The sequence below is a fragment of the Podarcis gaigeae genome (genome assembly GCF_964106915.1).
Source record: "Podarcis gaigeae genome assembly, chromosome: 10".
NCBI classification, from domain to species: domain Eukaryota; kingdom Metazoa; phylum Chordata; class Lepidosauria; order Squamata; family Lacertidae; genus Podarcis; species Podarcis gaigeae.
The window spans coordinates 36,189,594-36,204,632 of record NC_139686.1 but is presented as its reverse complement, the minus strand read 5'-3'; the positions used below and the strand labels follow the sequence as shown (position 1 = coordinate 36,204,632).

General features: G+C 42.9%; 1 protein-coding gene across 1 annotated transcript; it reads left to right on the top strand.

Moving 5' to 3' along the window:
- Positions 1-3,645: 3,645 nt before the first annotated feature.
- On the top strand, positions 3,646-12,104 carry MRPL42 (mitochondrial ribosomal protein L42). The gene is made up of 6 exons (XM_083698829.1): positions 3,646-3,766; positions 6,233-6,385; positions 7,777-7,840; positions 8,820-8,904; positions 9,724-9,887; positions 11,940-12,104. Exons 2-6 carry the CDS (start codon positions 6,301-6,303, stop codon positions 11,983-11,985), a joined length of 444 nt encoding a protein of 147 aa, XP_083554955.1. The 5' UTR covers positions 3,646-3,766; positions 6,233-6,300; the 3' UTR covers positions 11,986-12,104.
- The last annotated feature ends 2,935 nt before the right edge of the window (positions 12,105-15,039 follow it).

Here is a 15,039-nt window from a genome sequence, read left to right as displayed (position 1 = left end):
GGTGCAAATCCACGGGTTAGGGGGTGCAAATTACTTGCCTTGCCCCGGGTGCTGACAACCCACGCTACGCCACTGGGTCCATAGACTTATGATCTCATCTGCGTGTCTATGTTCAGATCGGGGCATGATTCATTTGATGCAGACTGCTGCAGTTTACTCCAAAAGGAGGAACAAACCAAGATCTCCCCCCATGACCTAATGACCTATGTTATATGCAATTACATGCTTCTAGCTTCGACCCAGAGCACACTACAAGCTACAGTCCTACGCATGCTTACTTGAGAATAAATTGAACTCAGAGGGACTGTTAATGACATCAGGCTATTTGACTTTTATTGGCAGACTGTGGGCTTTTTTGTTTTCAGATTTTCTACTGTCATGGCTTTTTAATTAGGTCATAAGGAGAATGCTGTGGCATCCATTTTCAAAATATGTAAGAGGGTTACAGCATTTTATATATCCTCTCAACATCAGCTGACTACCACCTATGTAAAGTAACAGAATTATACAGAGATCATTTTAGTCTTCAATCAATGTATGAACAGACCTCACAATAAAACTTCTGCATCAGTTAACACACAAAAATGGAAGATACAAAATTCTTGAATATCTCTTCTAACAGGTAGGAAAACATGGTTACATTTGTTTAGGTAAGATTTGTACTCATATATTCATAGATCTCAACTACAAAAACTACAGTTTCTGTAGCAATCTTATTTGCATCGGGGAGAGGGGAAACGTGCAATGTTCAAATGATTAAATTATATATCGGATTAATCAGCTCTTTCTGGATATCTCAATGTTAGTTACAAAATAATAAGGCATGTCATACTGTTTCAATTCCTTCTGAACCACAGGGACAGAGTAGGATATCGCTATCTCCTATCCAAAAGAGCTGAAAGTGTCACATTGAAACGTGCAAGAGTGGAATTTTGAAACATTTGGTTTGTTTACAGAGGTAGGGTAAAAGCCAAATGACAAAGGTGAGCTGGACTTATTGGCTACTGAAAGCAAATATTGAAAGTCTGTATCGTTGATACACTGACTAACACAAGATCTAGCCTTGGCAAAACCATGTGAAAAATGCTGTGATTGAGAGAAAACTAGAACGCCAATTTAGCAATTTAGCATCTTCACCCTTAAACTTACATACTGATCTAAACAAAACCAACAATACAAAAGAGTTGGTACTGGGTGATGCAGGACACATATTAGCAGCTGAAAGAACATGCATATAGTTAGTGTGAGAGACAGCTACAAGTCCTTCATTCAGCTACAGTATACCCAAATACAAATTAAAGGAAATAAAGAACTCCATGCAGCTAGGGTGCCCAGATGAAAAAGAGGGCAGGGTTCCTGCACTTATGTGCAGAAGAGGTGATTTTAGTAGCTTTAGCTTGCATGACAACAAGTTACAACTCCTGAAATTCCCCCTTCTGCATACGGTAACTTTGAAAGGTGCAAGCTTCCTGTTCTCTTTTCTATCTCTTCCTTGATGGTGTGCCAGAGGAAGAGGAGAGAGGAGGAGTGTGTGAACTGAAGGTTTGTTGCAGCTCATTCCTGTCAAGTTAAACAGTGGTCTCAATTCAGTGTGCAAATTTGTGTTCTGGATTTCTTACAGTAGTTATATTCAAAAAACAGCCCAATTCACCCTATGCATTAATTTGATATCTGAATCAAGTCTATATAAAACTTAAGCCAGGTGACGTTCAAAACAATAGTAGTAAATTAATGATAACACAATTTTGCTACTTTCTTCAGTACCTCTGGGGAAGTGTTTTAGCTCAATGATAGAGCATCTGTTTTGCATACACAAGGTACCAGGTTCAATCCCTAGATAGGGCTGAAACCCTGGAGAGCCACTTAATATCAGTGCAGGCAATACTAAGCTAGATTAAGCTAGATGAACCAATAGCTTGACTATATAAGGCAGTTTTCTATGTTCCACAGTAGATCAGGAATGATAATTAAGTACAAAAGTTGACTAGACTTTTTCTCCTTGAGTAGTTGTGTGAAGGACGAAATTTCAGCAAGTGCAGTCTTTTCTCAACTTTGCTTGACATGCAACGCCACTAGAAAACCCCACTTCTACACAAGAACAGTACAGTTCTAGTAAAGGCACTGCAATCCTGTCCTCTTTTGTACCTGTGTCAAAATGAAACTTCTCTTTGTATATGTTACTGTTGGGCATCCACACAAACATAATGTTACCTCTCATTTTGCCTTTTGCCACCCTGCTAGTACTATTTTGGCCTAAACTCTAGCTTATGAAGGCTTTGCCATGAATTCTGAACTAAAGGTTTCTAATTGCTTTCCGCATTGTTTTTACGTTTTCCCAAGTTTACGTAATCATAATCTAACTACTTGTAAGTGTGAAGCTGTCACAGAGAGAGAGGGAGGGAGGAAGAGAAATTCATTCCTAGAAGCAGATTCCTTTTAGATCTTCAACTGCAGTTAGCCCTGTAACTCAACTCCTTGCCCTTCAGTCACAAGCAGTGAAATTATATGCCAATCCCCTTTCCAAATTATCCTTGCTTCAACTTTGCTTCCTGCAAAGACTTTTTAAAGATACCAGCAACATTCCAACTCAAGTGCGTAGCATTTGAAACTCTATTCATAGCCAAGAGCTACGCCAAAAATGAATCTGAGAATATTCTAGGTTATTTTTTTAGAGCTGTCATGTTTGCATGAGCAGTTTGTTATACCATAGCAGCAAAAAGTCAGATTTGCTGAATTAATTCTGCTTCATATTGATTAAAGGGAAAGAGCTCTGCCTTTGATTCTATCTAATCACATATGCACATTTCTGCTACCATGCCTGTATAATCCACAGCACTCTTCATAACTGACTGAGTTGAATTCACAAAAATAGTGGCGAAAGTTGTATATGTTGCCACCTGCAGTGCTCCTCAGCCTTTATTTAACAGCTGCCTGGCATGCAGAAATTTGTTAGACAAAGCATTTATCAACGTTTCAACCCCACACTAGGAACACATGAAGCTGCCTTAAACTGAGTCATAGACTATTGGCCATCTATTGCAGACACTGGCTGGCAGCAGCTCTCCAGGGGTGCAGACAGACATCCTTCTACCTGCAAATGCCAGGCTTAAATGAGGCACATTTTGCATGCAAAGCAAATCTTCTCTCAAAGAGGGTAGTTGCCTTACACTGAGTTAGACCAAGCTCAGTATTGCCAACACTGACTGGTAGCAGCTGCCCAGCCCAGGCTTTCAGACAGGAATCTTTCCAAGCCCTACCTGAGGTGTTGAACCCGAGATTCCCCCACCTGATGCATAAAAGCAGGTGCTTTTATGGTGAACTGTGCTCCTTCCCCAGAGCAGGGAAAGTCTCGCCTGCTAAAGTTAGGGTGAAACAGTTGGCTGGAAGAGAAATGCCCCTGTACCACCTCTTTCTAACTCTATGTATCAGTGTGGGTGGAAAGTTTCTATGCTCCTAAAAAAAAACAAAAAAAAAAACAGCAAAACCAGCAAGAGTCTTGTGACAAATTAAAGACTAACGTGCTCTGTTGTTTTTGCTGCAACCCACTGTCTGAAATTAAAAACATGCAGTCTTAAAAACCTCAGCTGCTTTTTCATTGGGCAGCCTTCGGAGGGCCCTTGCCAGGACTACATTCCCCAGTGTGCTTTGGTGCTTAGGAGAGCAGCTCCCGGACGTTGCCTCGCGAGTTCCTTTTTGCCGTAAAGGAAGAAGCGGACGGTTCCTGCGAGACCGGCGGGCTCCGTCGCTGCTGGGTTGACTCGTCCGGGTAAGCGGCTTCGTTCCTCCCTTCACCTTTTCCGAGTTCGCCTCCTGGCCGCCTTGCCCTGGAAAGTGGGAGAGGCAGCCGGGGAGCAACGAGAACCTGACCTGTCGGTTTGGCGCTTGGGAATCCTCTTCTTGCTCCTGCCGGGGAAATCAGCGCCGAAAGCGAAAAGCCCCTATCCTAATCCTTTCCTGCGGTTGGGGCGCGATGAGGAGGCGAAGGGAAGCAAAAGCGCTTCGCCACGTGCAGAATGCCCCGGTCGGGTCATTAGGCGCGCTTGTTCACTTCTGCCTCCTCCGAGCAGCGATTTCACTGCGAGAGCAAGGCGCCCCCGTGGCTGAGCTGTTGTCAATGATGCCGCCGCACCCTGCCTTAAAACAGATCCGAGAACTTCTAGCGTTGGGCATTAGTGTTCTGACGACCGGTCGAATCATCCGGGTTCGTTTCTGCAGTGCGGCAAATACTTATTGGCTGGCTTGGATGGTTAGTTGCCGCTCTGGAGAGACCTTGGATCTGCATCTGAAAGCACACACACGCGTGTACAGAAGCGAGCCTGAGGCGAATCAAGGCAGGCATGGGATATACGGTATACTGTTCTTGCTCGCTGCTAGGGGTGTAACCAGTGGAATTCAGTGTAAAGAACGTTGCCCGCATTCCCTATACAGTGTGTGGCTTTGACAGCCTTGCACATGAATCCATGAAGGTTACTCGCTGCAACAAAAGTTGAGTGGCTCTTTGCTTAAATTACAGATAGGTAGCCGTGTTGGTCTGCCATAGTCAAAACAAAAAAATTCCTTCCAGTAGCACCTTAAAGACCAACTAAGTTAGTTCTTGGTATGAGCTTTCGTGTGCATGCCAAGAACTAACTTAGTTGGTCTTTAAGGTGCTACTGGAAGGAATTTCTTTGTTTAAAGTCTCTGTTGAAGGTTAATAAGCACGAAACAGCGTTGGTTGCTCTTTGGACTCTGTGGTAGTAGAAACCCTCTCCAGGACCACTTCCCGCCTCTCTCTGAATAAAGGACCCCTTCAGAGGGAGGCTTGGCTTGGGCCCACACTACATAGAAACCTGTTGCATCATTGCTAGCTCCTTCCTTACAGCAGCAAATGCTGTTTAAACAGTATTTGGTTGTAGCTGCAAAAGTGGTGGTGCTACTCCATATCTGGTAGGAGGCTCCTGATAGTAGGGGGTCACAGTGGTGGAGGTGGCAGCAGCCACAGACAGCCCTCCAAAGCAGCAGATGGGAGTGGAATCTGCCACCTGAGCCAGACCTGCCCATCATAGCTGATACCATCTTGCTGCTGAAGAAGGGTCTGGGAAGGAGAAAAATCTCTTCTGAAAAATATCTTGCTGAACCTGAGTGAACAGCATTCTGTCAACCAGCTGCTAATTGGGGCCAAGTTGTTCAAGAGTGTGGTGGCAGGCTAGCTCTAAACAGTCCTGCAAGCTAGGTGTGGTGTTTTTTGTTTTTTTTTGTGTGTGTGTGTGTGTGTGTGCATCATCCTGATCTCTCCTTTTGGTTCCAAGCTAGATCGGGTTTATTTGTGGAAGGAGGTATCTGGAACCCTTTGATTATTGTACTGCTGTTTGCTGTTTTTATGTTGTATTTTTAATTGTTTTAAGGCTGCAATCCTGTACCCACTTACCCAGGAATCAGCTTCATTGAAATCAGTGAGATTAACTTCTGAAAAGATGTACAGACTTGCAGAAAAGCAGGATAAAAAGTGTTTAAAAATAAATTATATGAGGAAAGAACTGTTCTCACATGGCTCAGGCAGTTCATGATAACATTGTTTGGTAATGCTGTGACTGAGCCATGGAGCACTCGCATTGTCTTGTGGGGCTCAAAGCTGAGGTAAACTTCCTGGGTGGTATTCATGATTTATGTTCAGTAAATCCAGTGGGTCTGCTCTGAGTTGCACTTGGTTGACTACTACACCACTGCCTCCAGAGTCTGTACAACTGGTATAATGAAATTTTAGAGGAGGGGAGGGAAGCTTTTTTTTAGGCAACCCATTGGTTGTCTCATGAAAGTGGTTGGTGGACTCTAGGACACAAAATGGGTGGAGCAGAGAAATTAAGGTGACTCTTACCTTTGTAACAATTGACAGCATTCCAGCCATACATCAGAGTTTTCTGCATACACCACAGACACGCAGTCAAGGATGCATTTTAGCCAACCAAAAGCACTTGGGGGGGGGGGAGCAAAGCAGAGGCAGCAATAGGTATCGCTGGGGAAGAGTTCTGAGGGCCAGGAAGAGAGTCCTGCCAAGCCACATTGTTCTCCTGGGCCTGAGGTTCCCCACACCTGTCATAGGGAAATAGCAAGGCAAAGATAGAGAAGACTTTGCATAATGAAAAATTAAACAGTGAAAGCCTGGAAGCTATTGAAATGTGTACAAGGTGACTTGCAAATTGTGAATCTAATACGTTTTGACTAATCTCCTGACAAACCACTGATTCCCAAACAGTGACGGACTGAACTGCGCAGATTTTCTTTAAACATCACTGTGACGTGACAGCTGTTTTGCCTGCTACTATGGCCATGGCATCACGAAGGGCTGTGTTGTCGAGGACTGCATGGGCGCGTTTGGCCGCTTTCACCAAGCAAGTTCTGTCTCCTAGTAAGTGTGCATGGATTCTCTTTTAACTCTAATGGAGTGGGATCTTGCTTTGCACACACAGAAGGTGGCTGCTGCTGCTGCTGCCATCACCATGGAGCTAAGCAGCTTGTGGTTCTAGATGGGAAAAGAGTTTGCGTCTCCACTCAAGAGGAGCATGACTGAGCCAGCTCTGCTGCAGCAAAGGCAGTTCAACAGCACTCTGGTGGTACAAGAAGAGACGCTTCTTTCTTTTCCCATTCAAGCCTTGTTGCCCGAGTCTGTGTCCAGGGAGCCTGGAGAAATGCGCTGCTGGCTGACAGACATGCAAGAAGGAAGACTATATGCCCAATCACTCTGTTGGAGGGGAGGAGCAATAACCGGGAAAACCTGCAATGGCATAGTAGCCTTACATGGATGGAAAAGTAGAGCCCTCCCCTTTATTCCTGCCCACCTCTCCCAGAGTATTTGGCATAGAGCTGCCTTCACCAACCTGGTGCCCTCCAGCTGGTGGTAGACTGCAACTCCCATCAGTGCAAGCTGCATAGCTGTACACTGCTGGTGCTGATGGGAGTCATAGTTCAGCAGCATCAGGAGGGCGCCAGGTTAGGGAATACTGTCATAGAATTTGGACCGTGTGCTGCTGCAGAATGGCGTACACACCCAGCTTCCCAAAGGGTGTGTGTGTTTGCCCAGCCTTACCTAATTTGGGTGGGTTCCATCTTTTCTCCTCTCACTCCCCACCATTTTTTAATGGAGGCTGCTTCTAAAGTGACACCAGTTGGAGAACAGAGGCAGAGGAAGTGGCAAAGCAGCACTGGACTTTCTTTTCTTATCCGCAACGTATTGAGTGGCAATTCTGCCATGTGGCACCTGAAGCTGGGGAAGGGTCTCCCTTGCATTGAACAGCCTGCAGGAGGGGCAGGGGGAGGGAAGAATACTTGGCTATCAATCAAGAAAGGTAGGACAGAGCTGTGTAGCTCTTCTGTTATACCATATGTATCTATAGGGTTATGTAGTGTCATACTGCTTTTTTTCAAAGCAGTCTGACACCTGTAAATATTGTGCAGTGCCAGTGAGGGACATTGCTTGGGGAGAGGCTTTGAAAAGTGAGATAACTTAACACAGACATCCCCAAACTCAGCCCTCCAGATGTTTTGGGGACTACAACTCCCATCATCCCTAGCTAAGAGAACCAGTGGTCAAGGATGATGGGAATTGTAGTCCCAAAACATCTAGAGGGCCGAGTTTGGGGATGCCTGACTTAACATGTCTTCACATTGATTTATGTTCCAATCCCTAGTTTAGTACTGTGAGTTGTTACAATGACCACTTTATGCTCAGCAGTGTTCAAAGGAAACCCGCATTGTGCTGTTTTCTGTTTCCGGTGTTTTACTTGGCTCTTATATTTTCAGATGCATCTGTATTTTGTGCTTGTCCCAAATCTACATATTCAGCTCTTCCCGATGACTATAACTGGTATGTATTAAGCCATTCAGATTTAACTCAAAAGTTCATTTCACAAGTGTGTGAAAAGACACCAGGATGTCAGTTGCTATATTAGAAGTAGCACAATTGCCAGTCCACTCTTACTGCTAGAATAATTTATGAATTTTAGAATCTCTTTTCATTTCTCATTAAAAGAAAATACCATATTTTAGTGGAGTTGGGCTTTTGTAGAGCTATGAAGACTTGCTGAAAATGTATTAGACTCTGGAGAGATGCTGCCGGCCAGATTCTAGAAGACTGAGGTATAAGGTATATTGGTATAAGGCAGCTTCCTATGCACTGTTCCTATGCACTGCTTTCACAGTAATCACTTTTGTCTTGCATCAGGCTAAACATCTCATTAGGATATCAGTTTAGTTAGGCTTGCTGTCAAGGAACTTGGCTTCAACAGCCCTAGTTTAGGTATTTAGTATTGTTCTACCTTGCCCACAGATTTTTTGAATATAAATGAAGGTCTCTATGCTCTTTGTCTAATAAACTCACTAATTTGGATGTTTATGAGTGTGGTCAGTAGCTCCATAAAAATGCTGCTGTGAGAGAAAAACTGATATTGAAGTCAGACATTTCATTAGGATTGTTTGGACAACACGTACCGTTAGTGCATATTCTGGTTGCAAAGAACTGGGGAGGAAACCCAAACAGTGCTTACTCACTGTGGAAAGACTGATGCCAAAGTGCATGCCAAAGGTTACATACTTCAAAGGACTATACTACAGGAAAACAAGTGCTCTGCCTTACTGGACAGCTAAACAGCATTTTTGGTCTATTAGAACATCTTTAAATCATATAAATAAATTTAGATCAATTTAAATATTGTATAAAAATATTTTCTTGAGGTCTAGCCTCTATTCTGGATTTTTAAAATTATTATTTCATTTAATTATGCAAACCTTTTAGTTAAAACAAGAAGGAAAAAAGCCTTGTCCAATTTCATCTCTTTCTTTTTTAGCAAAGTGGAACTTGCTGTGACATCGGATGGAAAAACTATTGTTTGCTATCACCCTTCAGTGGACATTCCATATGAGCACACAAGAGTATGTGAATCTGCAAAAAAATATCTTCCTGATTTTATCAGGCGAACATAGCTCATCTTTGGGTACCCTTCCAGTTTTCTTCTTGGTGGTTATCCTTTACTATGAACGTGATTTAAAAATAGGCTTGTGCTCAAAACTTAAGCTTGGCACACTTAACATAGCTTACATTTTCAGCTTGATCACCAAGAAGTTCAGATCTGTGGCAATATATACAAGTTCAGCGGAACACCCTAGTCTTCAGCCCTTTTCAAGACTGCATGCATCATTTCACCTTGCTGTTATTTCCCAAAGTAATCCAGATATCTAGATTATGTTCATCTTTAAATTCTGTTCCATTAAGCGAAGCACTATTTCAGTAGCTGTTCTCCCAGAGCCAGCAGAAAAGAGGCTGCAGTCTACATTTCATGGATAATTAGAAGCCAGAAATGCACAAGTAGTAGTGAGAATGAGCTCTTGCAAGTAGTTTAGTTCCAGCAGAAGTTGCTTGGATCAAAAGAGGGGGAGGTTATTCCCATATAAGGTTCAGAACAGTGGCAGGCAAAAAAGCTAGAGAAAAATAGGAATGATAAATTTGTTTGGAGTGAAGAGTATTCGCTTTTGTTCTGCAGCATAATGGCCAGGATTCAGCATGCTGTAATCTTTGGGTGGGGTGGGGTTTTAAACGATGTATACAGCAAAATGGCAAATTACATTCAGCCTAAAACTAGCAATACCTGCACATTTCATAACTGTAAGGCAATAAATATATATGTTTATGGCTTTTCTTTGGGGGGGTGTATTTTTTTTAGTTTGCTAATTGGGGCAGTTTTCCTTTGACAGCCCATTCCACAACTAGATCCACTGGATTATAGAGAAGAAACACATGATCAAATCCTGAAATCTAGATTGGATGGAAAGGACTTCAAGAACCAGCAAGGTCCTATGATTGAGGAACTTAGTAAAATGTTTTACACAACAAAGCACCGCTGGTACCCTGTGGGACAGTAAGTATTGTGTGGGAGGGTGACGAGTACTGCAGAACCTGGATTGGGTTGGATCCAGACTTTGCCTTCCACAGATGGAAAGGCCCCTTCATCCACAGAAGGGTTTTCCTGCTAGCAGAGGGGAGGAAGGCAACATTTGTTGATTCCCTCCTCCCCCAGCAGCCTCCAGTTCATTCCTCCATGTTTTCAGAGGTTCCCTCAACCCTCCAGAATAGTTGGGGCAAAGCTATTTTGGGTAAGATACCAGGATTTTCATCTGCTCTGATTTTAGCTCCTACCTAAATGGCTATACCAATAATAAAGTACCTTAGAGAGAAATATATATCCAGATGCATATGAGAAGACTTGTGCTTATCCAATACCTAAGTGAGCTAGGAAACATGGCGCTTGAATTCCTGGAATGGTTTGTTATGTTGAGAATTAATGATAATAATTTAACTCATCTGGTCCTACCAGTAAGATTTTTATTTTATTTTTTGTATAAACAATGTAATTCATGCAGGCATGAATACTGATCCAGTTTTATGTTTGGCAGTCATCTATAGCCCTACCAACAAGAAAACAAACTTGCTTTTTAAAAAAAATGCAGGAATTCCTTTATTTTGTATTTTTTAACATACCTTTATTTATACTTATTCAAAGATATAGAAAACTTCATACCCATTCGAAGTATCACAATGAACAGTAGATGGTGAAAACAAGGCTTTCCACTAAGATAACATGTCTATAAAAGTTTACCACATAAAATATAAGATTACAAGCATTAACATAGCTGGAGCAGAGTTTCTTAGCTGCCAGAGCAAATTTGGCTACCAGATGAGTATATTATAGATATTTATCAGCTATGAGTTCAACTGTCACTTCCTGGAGCGGATCAGCATGGGAACCGGTTAAGAATAGACGATAAAACATTTCCATTGGACTTTGTATATAAGGAGCAAATCAACAGATATCCTTGACCTGATTACATCCATAAATGTGTTTCCGTTCCATATGGGGTATTCCAAAGTATCCCCCCCTCTAAGTATATCGAGGGCATCTGCTGGAACCTTATTTTGACAAAAGGCCCCAATAGTATTTTCCACAACTATTCAGGGTCTTGGGGTAATGGGGCCTTGAATAAAAAGGTAAAGGGACCCCTGACCATTAGGTCCAGTCGTGACCGACTCTGGGGTTGCGGGGCTCATCTCGCTTTATTGGCCGAGGGAGCTGGCGTACAGCTTCTGGGTCATGTGGCCAGCATGACTAAGCCATTTCTGGTGAACCAGAGCAGCGCACAGAAACGCTGTTTACCTTCCCGCTGGAGCGGTACCTATTTATCTACTTGCACTTTGACGTGCTTTCGAACTGCTAGGTTGGCAGGAGCAGGGACCAAGCAACGGGAACTCACCCCATCGCGGGGATTCGAACCACCAACCTTCTGATTGGCAAGTCCTAGGCTCTGTGGTTTAACCCACAGCGCCACCCGCATCCCTGGGGCCTTGAATAGTTGTCCTTAATTTGAGGACACCAAATAGACTCATCTGAAACCTTGGAGAGCTGCCGCCAGTAATTGTGGATGTTACTGAGCTGGATGGACCAGGTAGTAAACAGATTTCCTATTTTCCTGTGCTACGCACATCACCTAGAATTGTGTGTCGCAGTCTCTGGCCATATAGTCCTGCAGTTCAGCCACTGTGGATGTAGTTTAGCATAGACGCAGAAGTCTTGATCAAGCTCTTTTTTAGCACAGTTAGCAAGAGAGACACAATCTGATGCTGTGCTGAGTATAGGATCGGATATAGGACTCCTAGGGAACTTTCCTCCTTTGTGTGCTGCTGGAAGTTGGATTTGCCCACAAACCAAAAAAGTACAGGGTATTTTTGCACTACAGAAGACTTGATTTTTATTTTTATTTTGTATTGGGCAGACAAATATACAAGGTATAATAAATGTAATGTCAAAACACAATGTCAACATGACAATCACTGGTCTCTTAAAACGGAGTATTCAAATGACTGAACGTATGACAAAATACATTTTAATGTGTTTTTTCTCTTTTTTTTCTTCAAGGTACCACACTAGACGCAAGAAAACCAATACCCCTAAAGACAGATGAACACCATGTTTGTCACCTTGTCGTTGCTGTCGGGGCAAGCGACTACTTAAGTGGATGAGATTGCTTTGAAAGTGTATATATATGTTAGGTTGTCATTAAAAGTACTTTTCTAACTCAAACTTGCTTTGTGCCTTCGCCCATTCCTGTGTGCTGGTTTGCTGTGCATAATTTCAGAGCACAAGGACTGAACTAACAGCTCGCTGTTCCTACTAGGGCAGACCTTGGAAAACAAGGCCAATGCTGCAGCTGAAATGAGTGTTAAACAGGGGGTTGAAATCCAAGGCAACTTTGTGATGAGACTTGTGATGAGCAGAGGGAGCCCAGAGATCAAGAAGGAAATGCATAGCCAACAGAACTGGATGCCTCAGACTTCTAGGAGACTGACACTAAATAAGTGAAACATGATGACCACGAAGACTTACGTGAAGAAACATTAAGCCTCTAGCGCCAGTCATGATGGCAAGTAATGCCTGTGTGGAACATTCATGCTATGCCTACTACTGGAATTAACCAGCTCTAGTAAAGCTGTGTTCCAGAAATAATTTACTGAATGTTATTGATTAGCAGTTTTCCCAGCTAAACAATGTGGATTGAAGAATTTGGCCTACATCCAATGCTGTAGCTCTGCTCACGCAACAGAATTTCCTCTCTTCCAGCCCCCCACATGCACAGAAATCAGCGCTGAAAGAGCAGGTGGGGGGGGCTGGGGAGGAAACAGAGGTCCTGTTTTGCGAGCAGAACTTCACTCACACAGCAGTAAGATACAACCCTTGAGACAGTTTTAGCTCTTAAGTCTTTGCACTCCCAGTTTGGCTTACAAAAATAACTAGTTATTAAAAAAACCAGTGTGGAACTTCAGGTCTTTGCTTACTGATTTAAATATTTTATTAGTCAAAAAACTATCATTTACTAAGTGGTGTAGAGAGTAAAGCAGAAGATTGTTCTTGCTCATTGTGTAATAGAATACACAATGAAAAAGGGATTGAGGGGAGAAAGCAATTTCAAGTATCAATTCTTAATTATCTAATCTCAGCAGTACTTGACTGGACAGTTAAGTCCAGACGCAAATGACTCTGGGGTTGCGGCGCTCATCTCGCTTTACACGCTGAGGGAGCTGACGTTTGTCCGCAGACAGTTTTTCTGGGCCATGTGGCCAGCATGACTAAGCCACTTCTGGTGAAACCAGAGCAGCGCACGGAAACGCCATTTACCTTCCCGCTGGAGCAGTACCTATTTATATACTTGCACTTTGATGTGCTTTCGAACTGCTAGGTTGGCAGGAGCTGGGACCGAACAACGGGAGCTCACCCCGTCGCGGGGATTCGAACCGGCGACCTTCCGATCAGCAAGCCCCAAGCCTCTGTGGTTTACACCATAGTGCCACTCGCGTCCCAGTCTTGACTAATAATGGGAAAGTAATTATCATGTTTTGCAAGATATTTGTTCATATGTTGTAGGCACGGAATGCCCAGATTTCCTGCATAATTGGAACGTTGCATAAGAACATGAATGATTTGGCTTGGAACATCTTACAAGACTTAAAGGTAAAGGGATCCCTGACCATTAGGTCCAGTTGCGGACGACTCTGGGGTTGCAGCATTCATCTCGCTTTATTGGCTGAGGGACCCGGTGTACAGCTTCTGGCGAACCAGAGCAGCGCATGGAAACAACCATTTACCTTCCCACTGGAGCAGTACCTATTTATCTACTTGCACTTTGACATACTTTCAAACTGCTAGGCTGGCAGGAGCAGGGACAGAGCAATGGGAGCTCATCCCATCCCAGGAATCTGAACCGCCGACCTTCTGATTGGCAAGGCCTAGGCTCTGTGGTTTAACCCACAGCGCCACCCATGTCCCTAGACTTAAGTTTCCCCAAAGCATCAACTCAGCTTAACGTTGGGGAAATTAAATGGAGCTCTCAGGTGCTCTTGTACCATTTCTGCTTAAACTTGTAGCCATCTTCTTCAAAGTATGGGAACAGCAACTCCTCTGATGGTACAGATTATGTCCCAGAGAGCCTCTTCACAGAAAGGTGTTGAAGACATGATCTAGAAAAATATCTCAATCCATTTCGGAGGGATCTGTCTAGGGCAGCTGGAAACATTACAAATATTTGGGGGGTGGGAAACGTAAGAGAATGTATACCATTAATATGCACTGTCAAAGAGTCAGCTCTCACTGATTAAAACCAGCATGTCACCGGCTGCCCAGGTGCCTATGGAGATGGGAAGAATTGAAGCAACATTTGCTCCAAGCTCTGACTTTGGGTGGGTTGGAGAGGAAAGTCATGTCCTCAGAAAGTATTAATCTTGGAAGCAGAAAACCAAGTGCATAAATGCATGCAAAACTTGAGTTCCCCAAGTATGTGAAAGGTAGACTAAGACTAAACTGTACCTCATCACTTCAATTAAAGGGAGTTGGTGACTCAGATCTGAAAAGTAAAGGAAAGATATATGGTTCCATGGTATCAATAGTAAGGTTGATCAATCACAGTAAGTAAAATATATAAAAAGAGAAAAGGTACAGAAAGCAGCTACTAAAATAGCAACATTAAACCAGAGGAAATGGTTTTGTACCCTTTTGGAAGAAAAAAAGAGTCAAGTTACCCAGAGCACTAAAATTACGAAAGACAAAATATGTTATTTCAGTTAAGTGTTTGGAAAGGAAAGGAATATTAAAATGGAAGCAGATCAATGTCATGATAGTGGCATTTTCTTTTTGGTTTTACAAATGAATCTATTCTGTAACCACTCCTAATTATAGATGTTACCATTACACATTGCAATTTCAACCAGCAGAGGGCACTCCTAGACAAGACCTCAGCTTTAATTCCCTATAATTTAACTACATACTGTGGTACCTTGGTTCTCAAACTTAATCCATTCCGGAAGTCCGTTCCAAAACCAAAGCATTCCAAAACCAAGGCGCACTTTCCCACAGAAAGTAATGCAAAATGGATTAATCCGTTCCAGACTTTTTAAAACAACCCCTAAAACAGCAATTTAACATTAATTTTACTTTCTAATGGGACCATTGATCCATAAAATGAAGA